We start from the raw sequence: 12,171 nt of genomic DNA on the forward strand, positions 1-12,171 counted from the left end.
TGAGAACCTAACATCAGCAAAACCGATTCAAAAACAGAAGCCAATCCTGATTACAGTAAATAAGACTAACCGGAGCAGCAGGCCATCCACGCCAGCCAGGACATGCCTCAGCTCCTCAAGGGGCTGCCAGCCGAGGGCGAGTGGCGACCAGCGCTGGAGGCCCACCTGGCCAAAGGCGATCAGCTTGGGAAGTTTCCCTTGGCCCGCATGGCTTCCCATTTGTTCTCAGGAGAAGGGAAATGGACACGGGAAAAGTCAGTCTGGCGTTGTTTTTCTTTTCTCTGACTTTTTCTTCTCCACCTAATGAAACCTTTTCTTCATTTTCTTCTTTTTCACTTCCTCCTCCTTCTTCTCCTTCTTTTTATTCTTCTCTTTCTCCTCCTCCTTCTCCTCCTCCTCCTCCTCCTCCTCCTCCTCCTCCTCCTCCTCCTCCTCCTCCTCCTTCTTCTTCTTCTTCTTCTCCTCCTCCTCCTCCTCCTCCCCCCCCCTCATCTTTCTAATACATTCGGAGCAATATACTAATTGTCTTTATTCATTATCAGTTCATTTTTAGGGGAAAATTTCCTTCTCTTTGGTTGCGTCATTTACAAATAAATACATTCTTTATCATCGCCCAGCATCGATTTTTTTTCTTTTTGTGAAAGATGCATGATGAAAGGGATTGACTAAAACGAATGTAGGAAAAGAATAGAACTGTCAACCATGACTCTTTCGAAAGAGTGGAATGACAGGGTTTTAGGCCTTTTTTAAGTGGAAAGTCACTTTATTGGGGGGGGGGGGGGGGCGGTTTGGTTTGCGAAGTTCTAGCTTCGCCCGGGCCTTCTAGATATGGCCCGGCCTGTGTCAGCTTTTTTACGGCTGTCTCATTGAGTTGTCTGACACTCGGTGCTTACCGTGGCGGCGGGATTGCCAGCAAGCGCTCCTGCCGCCACGGTGTAAGCATTTCGCATAGCCTCTTTACCAGCACGGCGGCTGTTGTGGGCGGTCCATGTCTCAGGAATTGTGTATGGTTACAATTTTCTAGGTAGTGGACTAGTGTGGCGTTCGGCTCGCCGCAGTGCTTGCAGCACCATTCATCGCGTTCGATTGTTGGGATAATCTGCCATGCACAGTGGTAACCTAGGCGCATTCTGTGAAGAATGACTTCGGTACCTCTGTTGCTTACTTCAGAGAGTGCCAGTGGTTCAGAGCCTGTGGCGTCTGAGTACCAGCTGGCCGAGGGGGAGGTTCTCGTTTCCTCTCTGTGGAGCTGCCGTAGGAAGGTACGACCGACCAAGGCACACTTCTCCATAAGTAATTTTCGGCTCGGTTTTATCGTCATGGGATTTGGGGGCATACCCCTGCCAGCGGCGGCTAGTCTGTCAGCAAGCTCGTTCCCTCTGATGCCGATGTGGCTTGGGACCCAATTGATGATAATTCTTCTACCCTGAGCAAGAATTCTCTGTGCCATTGTGAGAATCGTGGTCAGTAGGTAGATGTTGTCTGTGGGTGAGCTGTGCTGAAGACAGTCAATGGCTGCCCTGGAGTCTGTGTGTATGACCACGTGTCCTTCCCTTAGGGACGCGTGGCCTAGGGCTCCCATGATTGCAACTGCCTCTGCCTGTAGCGAGGAGGCGTTGTCTGTTACCCTCATGGATCGCGTGGCATCCCTAGCTGCAAAGCCGGCGCCTGCAGTGTGGCTCAAGGGATCGACCGATCCATCCGTGTAGTATGTTCTACTACCCGGAGGAGTGATGGCTGCAATGACCCTGTGGGCTTCTGCCTTTAGGCTAGGCATGGGGTATAGGCTCTTTTTCATTGACAGGTTCATTATGTTGAACTCTATCAGGCTCAGTGCCCACGGCGGGGCTTCGGCAAAGTCGGGGTGGGGGGAGTCCATGCCCTTAGCAAGAAGCTGTTCTTTGAGCTGATGGCGTATCAACACCCTGGCTGTATGAGACAGCCAGTAGTTGTTTGCAACGAGCTCGTTGTCTTGTTCGAGGCATCTGACTAATTTTTGTCTTAGGCTTGTGTTCCTGGGAGCCTGGATGACCTTTGCCAGAAATTGTGTTGCCGTTAGATCGATTCGTGAGTCCAGGGGGAGAAGGTTTGCCTCCATCAGGAGGTTGAGAACCTTCGTCCACCTCGGGGCACCCAGAATGATCCTGGCAGCTTCATTTTGGACTGTTTCTAATTTGTCTGTGTGCTTTTTCTTTGCAGTAATTAGAGCGACTGAGGCATAGTCCACAATGGGCCGGACAGCATGTACATAGAATGATCTTAGTACTTTGTGTCTGGCCCCTATGCGTCTCCCAGTCATTGCTCTCATGACAGACAGTCTTGCTTTGGTTCGGTCAACCAGGTACTGGACCTCCTTATGGAAGGAGAGGGTCCGGTCTATCCTTACCCCAAGGTATAGGTAGTCCTTGACCCATTCTAATTCCACTCCCTGGATTTTCAGTCTTGTGCCTCGAACTCTCTGTCTCAAAGCCATGGCTTTGGATTTGGCAGCAGAGATCTTTAGTCCCGTCCTACAACACTCCTCTGACACGAGGTCCAGACAAAGCTGGGCTTTATTCTGGCTGCGTGGTCCAGTGGAGGTGATAGCGAGATCGTCTGCATACGAGATGATCTGGCACCCCACTGGGAGGTTTATGTTGAGGATGCAGGACATTAAAGTGTTGAATAGGGCTGGACTAAGAACCCCACCCTGTGGCGTTCCATTTTCGAGCGGCATGTGCTGCGATAGGTGACCCTGGAATTTGACATTGGCAGTCCTGTTCCTGAAGTAGTCACCTATCCAAGCCAAGAGCTTTCCTCTGATTCCCTTCAGGATCAGGCTTTCCTGAATGGCAAGCGGACTTGCCAGTTCAAAAGCCTTCTCCAGGTCAAGGAATACCACCACAGCTGGGCCCTTGCTGATTGTGCTTAAGAGGGTGGCTAAGCTGTGTGCTGTGCCCATGCCCCTTGTGAACCCGTGAAGGTGTTTGTGCGGGGGTCCCGTTTTCCATTGAAGCCGGTTTAGTACCATCCTCTCGGCCGTCTTGGCCAGGCAGCTGAGCAGAGAGATGGGGCGGTACTTCCCCGGCTCCTTTGGTTTTGGGACGGGAACTATGGTAGCCCTCTTCCAACTCTGGGGTAGAGTGGAAGTTTCCCAGGACTTGTTGATGAGTTGCAAGAGTGCACGCTCACCTGCTAGTCCTAGGTGGGAGATAATGGGGTACGAGATCCCATCAGAGCCCGGGGCTGTGTTGGAACTGGTTTTATAGGCTTTCCTTAGTTCCCTCAGAGAAAAGATAACGTCTGAGTTATCGGGTTCGGCTGCCCTTTCTCTGATCTGAGCGTGTCTGTCTGGCTGTAGACGCTCTTGTCTTGCCCTCAGCTCGGCTGGCAGACTGTTGCTGCTCGTTCTCGCAGAGAACTCGTGCGCCAGTCTGTTAGCCTCTGCTTGGGGGTCGTGATGGGTGCACCTCGGGGCTGAGCGGCTGGTAGCTCGCTTGACCCGTTGCCACAGCTCTGAAAGGGTGGTTTGGTGGTCGAAGGACTCACACCATTCCAGCCACTTTTCCTGCCTGACTCTGTTGGCAGTTTCCTTGGCATCCGTGACAGCTTCCCTTAGGAGGGATAGGTTGTCAGGGGTTCTTTGCCTTCGGAATAGTTTTCGGCACATGTTCACCCTGTGGTTGACCTCCCTGATCTCGTCATTGAAGTACCAGGCGTCTTTGTGACTTCTGGACCCAGGCCGAGTTTTGGGTATGGTCTGTGAGGCTGCTTCATTAATGGCGTTTAGCAGGCTGGCTTCGAGCACTTCCACATTTTCGCTTTGTGGGGGATTGTTGCATCTCAGACAGAGGGCCAAGGCGTTTTGAAACGCCTGCCAGTTGGCCTTGTCTGTTTTCCATCTTGGATTTGGTCTAAGGATTTCGGCTGGGCCAGCATCCATGAGGGTAGTTATAGTGCCGTAATGGTCACTTGTGACGGTCTCATCGACACACCAGCCAATCCTCCCCACCAGAGTCGCAGTGGCCAGGGTGAGGTCTAGGACCCCTCCTCTGACATGCGTTGGCTCTTGGGTGTTGAGGAGAGCGATCTCAGGGAATGTCTCTAGCACGTCGGCTATGTGATAGCCGGCCGCATCCGGTGCCCGGCAGGGAGCCAGGATGGGGTGGTGTGCATTGAAGTCTCCCCCTATGATCACTCGGTCGTGTGCAGCAGAAGCACAGACCTGGCTGATGTCTAAGCTTTTACAGCGTGGCCGGCTGTACACATTGTACAGTTTGAGGGGCCCCCCGGCCAGGTGAACCTCGACGGCAAGGGATTCAACATCGTCTCCACAGTGCGATGCATCGGCTATTGCGGAGCAGGGGATTGTTGCTCTCACAAGGGTGATCAAGCCTCTCTTGCCAGGTGTTCGTGGCAGTGTGAAGGCATGGTACCCTGAGAAGCGAACAGTGTCCACTGTTAATGTCTCCTGGAGCATGACAATGTCAATGTTCCTTGATCGCACTACTGCTTGGCGAAAAGCGTTCTTTGCAGAGAAGCTATTGATGTTCCACTGTAGGATGCTTAGACGGTGTGCCATGATGTTACTCAGTGATAGTTACATCAGAGACATCGTCGGAGTCTGACAACTCCATTGCGAGGTCCTCGCTGGTTGAGGGCTCCTCGTCTGTTGTCAGGCTATCCTTGGGTCCACTGGGGGGTGGAGAGCCTTTGGTAGCTCTGACTTTGGTTGGTTCGGCTTTTCTCTCAGGCTTTTTCTTGGCTGGCCTTGCTGGCCTTGCCTGGGCAAGGTCAGCGTGATCTGGCTCTGGCTGCACAGATTCAGCCTGTTTTGGCTCTGCCTGTGAAGGCATGGCCTGGTTTGGAGTGGGGAGGGGAGTCTCGTCCTGGGGTGAGGGTGAGGCTGGTTTTTCTCTAGCCAGCTTTCTTCTCTTCAGGGCTGCCACAGTCTGGGTCATTGCCGTCATGGCGACCGAAACTGCCTTCTCGGCCTCCTCACTCGACCTCCCCAGGGCTGTTGCTACTGGTGTGACAACAGCAGTTAACAGGAGAGTCATATCGTCCTCGTCAAAGAGGAGATGATCATCTGTTGGGGAGGTTTTTGTGGTGCTCTTAGAAACTTTTTTCTTTAGTTTCTTTTTCTGCGCCTTTGGCATTGTCGGAAACTCCTTTTTGTTGGAGACATCCGGTGTCGGCTGGGGGGCGGCTTCCTTCCTCTTAGGAGGTCGGGGGGCCTTTTCGCTTTTGTTCCTTCCCCAGACATGGGTGCCCGGTGGGGCAGGAACAAAGTCTGATCGGTTTTGAGCAACCTCTTGTCGCCTGAGGGCCGCCTTTTTCCTGACAGAGCAAGTCAGGCTCCAGGCATGATGCTTCTTGGCACAGTTGGGACATTTGGCTGTTGTGTCCCTCTTTTCCTCTTTGTATGCCTTGAGGCATACCTCTGTGTTGTGTGCCTTGCTACAGACACCACATTTAGGCTTGGCTGTACAGTTAGCCTTGTGGTGACCGTATTTCTGGCACTTGAAACACCGAAGTGGTTCTGGCACATACGTTCGAAGGTTGTAGGTGCCCCAGTTACCCAGATCAAGGGTAGTGGTTGGGGCACCTTTCATGGTCACCAGGACTTGCCTGGTTGGGGTCTTCCCCTTCGACATTCGGGAAGCCTGCACGACCTGTGGGTGTGAAGCGATCAGCTCCACATCGTACGAGACTGAGAAGCCAAGTAGCACCATCTTGGTTCTCTTTTCCTCGGGACTTAGTGGGGAAAGACTCACTTTTCTCCCATCAGTTAGCTCCTTCGTTTCCCGGAGGAAATTTAAGGTAGCTTGATCTTTGGGCATTATGATCATGCCCTGATCTCGGGCGACCCGGATCGACAACCGGATTTTCCGTTGCAACTCCAATGCCCTGACCAATTGGTAGGCATTGTCGAAGCCTTCGGGTTTAGCTGGCACTTTGAACTGGGTGAAGCGTTTAGGGGGTCCCGACTCTTCATCAGAGTCGGTATCCGGCCTCGGACGCTTCGGCCCGCCCTTTCGGCTTTCGGGCTTGTTTGAGGAGGCAGGAGCTGATGCGGCTGGTTCAGCCTGCTCTCCCCTCTCAGTCGGGGAGGCCGTCTGTGAACTCAGGGGCCTCCCTGGCTTAGCTGCTGGCCTGGAGAGGCCAGCTCGCAAGTCAAGATCTTTGACTATTCGGTGGACAGACCCATTGGCTTCGGTCTTGTCCACCTTAGCAGCAGGGGTGACAGTGTCATCCTGTGCTTGGGGCTTTCTTTTGCCACCGGAAGGCACATATGCCTTCATGATGACTACCGTGGTCTGGGCCTTGCGCGGTTCGTCAACTGTAAGTTCAGTCTGTGGGGGGTGTTTGATTGTTTTTTCCATGAATTGGTAAGTGCTTCATCCTCTCACGCCCCCACCCACCACGGAGTCCAACAAGGGGAAGCTGAGTGTCAGAACCAGTGTCTAACAGCAACAGGAGTGATGAGAGGATATACGCAGCCAATAGCCATTGTGACGGCACTCACGGACCATTGTGAGTGCCAATGGCGGCATGACTGCTTGACCCTAGCCTCCCGGGGGAGACCAGCCGATTGACCGTGACCGGGCCGGGATCAGGCCGCCTGTCTTGCTGGAATAGAGGACCAAAGAGGCGTGTTGCTAGCCGCAGGGCGTACTCGTTCACGGCATCGCTCAACCTCCAGGACTCCCGTCTCCACAGCGCACAAGGCTGCCACGCACGGCAAACGCGTGGGTAGGTGTAAACCCCTGGGGAGAGACCAGAGGGGCACTTTATTGAGTGTCAGAAAAGTGGATAAAAGCGGAATGTCCGTGTTTGGAATATTATAAAAGTGGAATATCGGTGTTTTGACCTTCCGCTATTAGAATACTGAAAACACCGACATTCCGCTTTTATAATACTCAAAACATTGATATTCCGATATTATGATACTCTAAACACTGACATTCTTCATTTAAAATACTGAAAACACCGACATTCTCCTTTTATAATATTCCAAACATCGACATTCCGCACTTGTTTAATTTTATTATACTCACATATGTGACATTTCACTTTAAAACTACTTAAAACCCTGTCATAGCACTCTTTCGTTAGAGTTATGATTGCCATTCCTTTTCCTACATTCGTTTTATGCAATTCCCCGGAAAATTTGGAACATTGAAAAGAGCAGAGGCAAAAAAAAAAAAAAAAAAAAGGGACAAAAAATCTATGTATTGTGACAATAGGCGGGATAAAATTTTGACAGCATGAAAAACGAAGAGAAAGTGAAGTGCCTACTCACTGACAGAAATGTCAGTGTTCCATGGCGTCGGCCTCCTCGGCAGAGAACATTTTTTGCCAAAAACGTATATTCGCAATAGCCATTGCCATACAGAGGAAAACATTATATAACACACGCAGGTTCCATAAAAAAAAATATGAGCCATATTACAGAGTATATACATAAGTACAACTAATTATTTGTCAAGAGTTTAACTCGTATCTGTAATAGTTTGTGCTTAAATGTAATATTAACAGTTTTCTTTTATAACCGTGAACGAAAACTAAATCAACTCCTTGCAGTACGCATGGAATGATAAAAACGAATGCACACCCACTCATACATACATACATACATACATACATACAAACATATATACATACATACATACATACATACATACATACATACATACATACATACATACATACATATGTATATATGATATATGTGTGTGTATATATATACATATATACATATACATACACACACATATAGATATATAACGCGACATATATACATATATATGCACACACACACACACACACACACACACACACACACACACCAAAAAATAAAAACGCCACAAAAGTTAAAATTTAGTGAAGTAAGTCCAGATTATTGTGCCGTACAACAAACAATAATGATAAATATTCAGTATGATGTGCAGCGATAGGCCTAAACCTTAAAGTATTTTGTGAATTATGTTTCCAAAAGTACGAGGAAATTATTTAAAAAAAACTCCGTGTTGTAACTTTTATTTGCTAACTAACTGGAGAGAGAGAGTGAGTGAGAGAGAGAGAGAGAGAGAGAGAGAGAGAGAGAGAGAGAGAGAGAGAGAGAGAGAGAGAGAGAGAGAGAGAGAGAGAGAGAGAGAGAGAGAGAGAGAGAGAGAGAGAGAGAGAGAGGTGGGGGGATGGTTAATAGAGAGAGAGAGAGAGAGAGAGAGAGGTGGGGGGATGGTTAATAGAGAGAGAGAGAGAGGGAGAGAGAGAGAGAGAGAGAGAGAGAGAGAGAGAGAGAGAGAGAGAGAGAGAGAGAGAGAGAGAGAGAAAGAGAGAAAGAGAGAAAGAGAAAGAGATAGAGATAGAGATAGAGATAGATTTACTGAATTTCAGTCAGTTTACCCCATAATTTCCATGCTCACCCCAACCATCAGGACTATCCAATCAGGATTACCGCCTTAATGCGGCTTTCCCCCAGTCAAAACCACTGTATATAGGCAACACACAGCTTGAGGAGACAGCAAGTGCAGAGTCCGGCCTGAAGATTTTCCAACAGGCTTCCTGGGTGAGCAGACGATAAAAATGGCTTTTACTCAATCAGATTCAGTAGACATGTACGGCACACCTCTATATCTCATGTAATAACGCCTTTTTTTTTTTAACTCAGAGGGCTAATTATTATTCTGAGAGAGGGGGATAAATATATACGATATATGTATTTTCCTGTAGGCTTCCTGGGTGCGCAGACGGGGAGCGCAGAAGGTGTTTGTCCGGCTGAGTGTCTGATTGTCTGTCTGTGTGAGAGAGGGGGAGGAGAGAGAGAGAGAGAGGGAGAGAGAGACCGTGAAATCACTCTTCTTTTTCATGTTCGTTTGGGTGTGAGAAGAGAAGTCGAGAAGGAGGAGGAAAAGAGAGAGAGAAGAAAAAGAAGAGAAAGCGAGGAGGAGGTCCTGCCATCGTATGGGTGGCAACGCTTCGAAGATGGCAGCTCCTGTAGTAGTTAATGCAACGGCAAAGCACACAGCCACTGTGAGTGGGTTTCGCTCTCTTTTTGAAGGGATTCGGGTTGTGGGGATTTGGGGGCCACGTCCAGGAGGCTCAGTGGAAGGGGCTGGGGAGGAAAGAGCGGGATTGGAAGGAATGTTTGGACGGCGTTAATCCTCGGCCAATTGATTGAGGCCGAGGGCTGTCCTTTTCAGGGTTGGCTTGTTTCACCGCTGTCAGGGCTTGTGAGCTGGGGATTTGTTTGTAGAAGTATATCCACGCAGGAAAGCAGTGAAAGTGATGGTACATTATTGTACGTTATTATGAGATTGGATAAAAAGAATGTTTGAGAGTGGTTTCTGAGCAACCTGACAGAGCAACCTGACCACTGTATTTGTTGCCATGTTACTCATGCCTTTGCTTTGGTTTACATGATTTTCATCTGCATCTATACAATTTATGTTTTATTATTTTTTATTTTTTTTTTACCCGTGCCTTTTGTTGGTTGTTTTCCAAATTTTCCATTTTTATTTTCATTGAGTGAATAGTTGATAAACATTTCCAGGCAACCTGCAGCAGTTTTCAAAACATTATTTTGCGTGAAATTGTATGAGCTATGTTTTGTTAAAATCCACTTGAAACTTTATAATCTACAATGTAAAGTGTGATGTCTGATCAAATTTTAGCACAGCCTTAAATGATTGCCATGCACTCATACCTTCGGCTCTGAGGCAAAGGGCAACAAATGTCTGTTATCTATATCTTGGCAAAATAGGTCTTGAAGTTTTTTCTTATATGTCAGTAAATAATTAAGAATGTCAGTAAGGTCTGTCTTTCTAGAATGTCCAAGACAGAGTCATATTTTCCTTCGATGGAGTGCTGAAGTATGGAAGTCATTGGCTGAATGGCATATGTACATCTCTGGAAATATTTGAAGAATTATGTAAAGTTACATGAATAAGTCTTTCTCCTAATTATTACTAGAAGAGGTAAAATAGTTTTGCAGCAGATGTTACTCATAATCATCAATCAGCAAAATTTTACAAGGGGACCATATTTGTGAAAGACTTACATCTGCATACTTAAAGAAATGGTAGGATACATTCATTGAAGCACCTAAATCTTTCACTAAAGAGTAATTCGCAGTAAAAGATTCGGAATCATAAAATAACATAAAAAATATGAATATTCAACTCTTGCAACTGACAGTCCTGCAGCTGCATAAGAAACAAGGAAATAGTTTTAATAACTGATTTGAATCCTACAATTTCTAAAAGCATTCACCCACAGGTCCCAACTCAAATGTATGAACTCCATCCTGAACACATAAATTACCACAAAGCTTGCCTTAAAAAAAAAAAGAAGTAACTTGTTACCTTTCCCCTGGGACCTCCTAATGAATTCCCTAGCTGATATATTTTAACCCTGTATAATTGTGAACGACTTTCAAATTTTTGGTTGCTGTAAGATTTTTTTATCATAGGCATTCTATGTGAGTGCACTCAATTTTTTCCTTAACCTTCATGGAGTTAAATACACTATATTGATTGACAATAAATCATTTCATTTTGGATATGCATACTTTGATCTCGCACATTAACCCGTCATTATTTTTTCATGGCCCATGTCCAGGAATAAACATAAGTTTTTTTCTCCTCTATATAGTACTGCAACTTTATAAATTTATCATCATATTTAACCTTTCAATTAAATCAGAATGCTGTTCTCTTGATAGCATCAACAGTTATAATTTCTAGACTCAGCTGAGATTTTATTTGACCAATGTTGTTCATGGATAATTAATCTTACTTTTGAGTCACATTGACCTGCCTAAGCTAAGGAAAGCTGCCATGGTCAGGAGAACAAAGCTAAGAGTAAACTAGAGTTTGTGATAGGCAAATTTGACTTGGAGTTTCCAAACTTAAGGGTTTGATTGGAAACTTGATACAGCTATATATGTTTTGGGAAGAACTTGTTAGGTTTTATAATATAGCTCAGCCAGTTGCAAGAAAAAAAATTCAAGCTTTGCTAGAAGAGGCTTATAGCTCCCAGTAACCTCTTTGAGCCCCCATAGACACAACTTAGATAAGTGATTGTAGGCTTACATTTACTACATGCAGATTTTTATAGCCATACATTTTATACATTTTATGTGCTCTTAAGAACTTTCCTTTATTTCCAAATTCACCTTATTAAGAGTGCTAGATTGGATTCCCTAGTTTTAAGAAACCATGATTAGGGTGTTCATAAATTTGTGTTAGATCATGTGAGGATAATTATTATATGCCATTATATGATGTAATAAGGGTTAAATTATCAAAGAATATATAAGCAATTTCTGAATTTCCATAATTTTGTTTTCTTTCTTAGTAAAATGCACTACCCTTCTTATACAAGATGGGCACAGTAATGAGAAAAGATCCGAGTAAAGCTATAGTTTAATTTTATTTTTATTAATATTAAATTTCAAAGATAAAGTATGAAAAAAAATCTTATAATAGATGAGTACAAAGTAACCGTCTTGCATATTTCACACACTTAATATACAAATTTTGAAAAATTGACTTTTTGTAAGGATAGTTTAACAACCTCCAAACTTACTTTATCCCTTTATCAGGTACTTATAGAAATATATTGAATTTTAACATTTTAATTGCAGAAAATAACAATACAACACATTATAAAACATTTTTGTTTGTGTTACTTTTTAGAATAACCTTATTTGATGATAGAATATTGCGATAAATGAAGTGACCAGAAATTGGAAAGCATAGCAAAATTTATTTGATGATAGTGATTAAAATAAGGAACCTGTTAGTCAAATGGAACATTTTTGTCTTCTAAAATATTGAAATCATTATGTAAGTTTAGGGATAACTAAGGATGTAAAGTTAAAAATATTTGTTTCCTTTAGTCACAGTTTATACAAAAATAAAAATTATACATATGTGAGTGTGAGAGTGAGAGTGAGAGTGAGAGTGAGAGTGAGAGTGAGAGTGAGAGTGAGAGTGAGTACATGTGTGTGTACATGTGTGTGTACATGTGTGTACATGTGTGTACAAGTGTGTACATGTTTATGGGTAACTAAGGATGAAAATGTAAAAGTATTTGTTTCCTTTTGTCACAGCTTTATACAAAAATAAAAAATTATATATATTACACTCTGTGTGTGTGAGAGAGAGCATGAGTGTGAGTGTG

The 12,171-nt window shown here is 45.4% G+C and overlaps 1 protein-coding gene across 1 annotated transcript in view; it reads left to right on the forward strand.

The window, feature by feature from the left end:
• The first annotated feature begins 8,727 nt into the window (after positions 1-8,727).
• The window catches only part of LOC125025062 (acyl-protein thioesterase 1-like), a 19,153-nt gene continuing 15,709 nt past the window's right edge, over positions 8,728-12,171 (forward strand). Inside the window, exon 1 of the mRNA XM_047612946.1 lies at positions 8,728-9,018. Coding sequence (XP_047468902.1) covers positions 8,950-9,018 — 69 coding nt within the window. The 5' untranslated portion in view covers positions 8,728-8,949. The remainder of the gene's footprint in view (positions 9,019-12,171) is intronic.

This window comes from Penaeus chinensis, chromosome 4 (assembly GCF_019202785.1).
Source record: "Penaeus chinensis breed Huanghai No. 1 chromosome 4, ASM1920278v2, whole genome shotgun sequence".
NCBI classification, from domain to species: domain Eukaryota; kingdom Metazoa; phylum Arthropoda; class Malacostraca; order Decapoda; family Penaeidae; genus Penaeus; species Penaeus chinensis.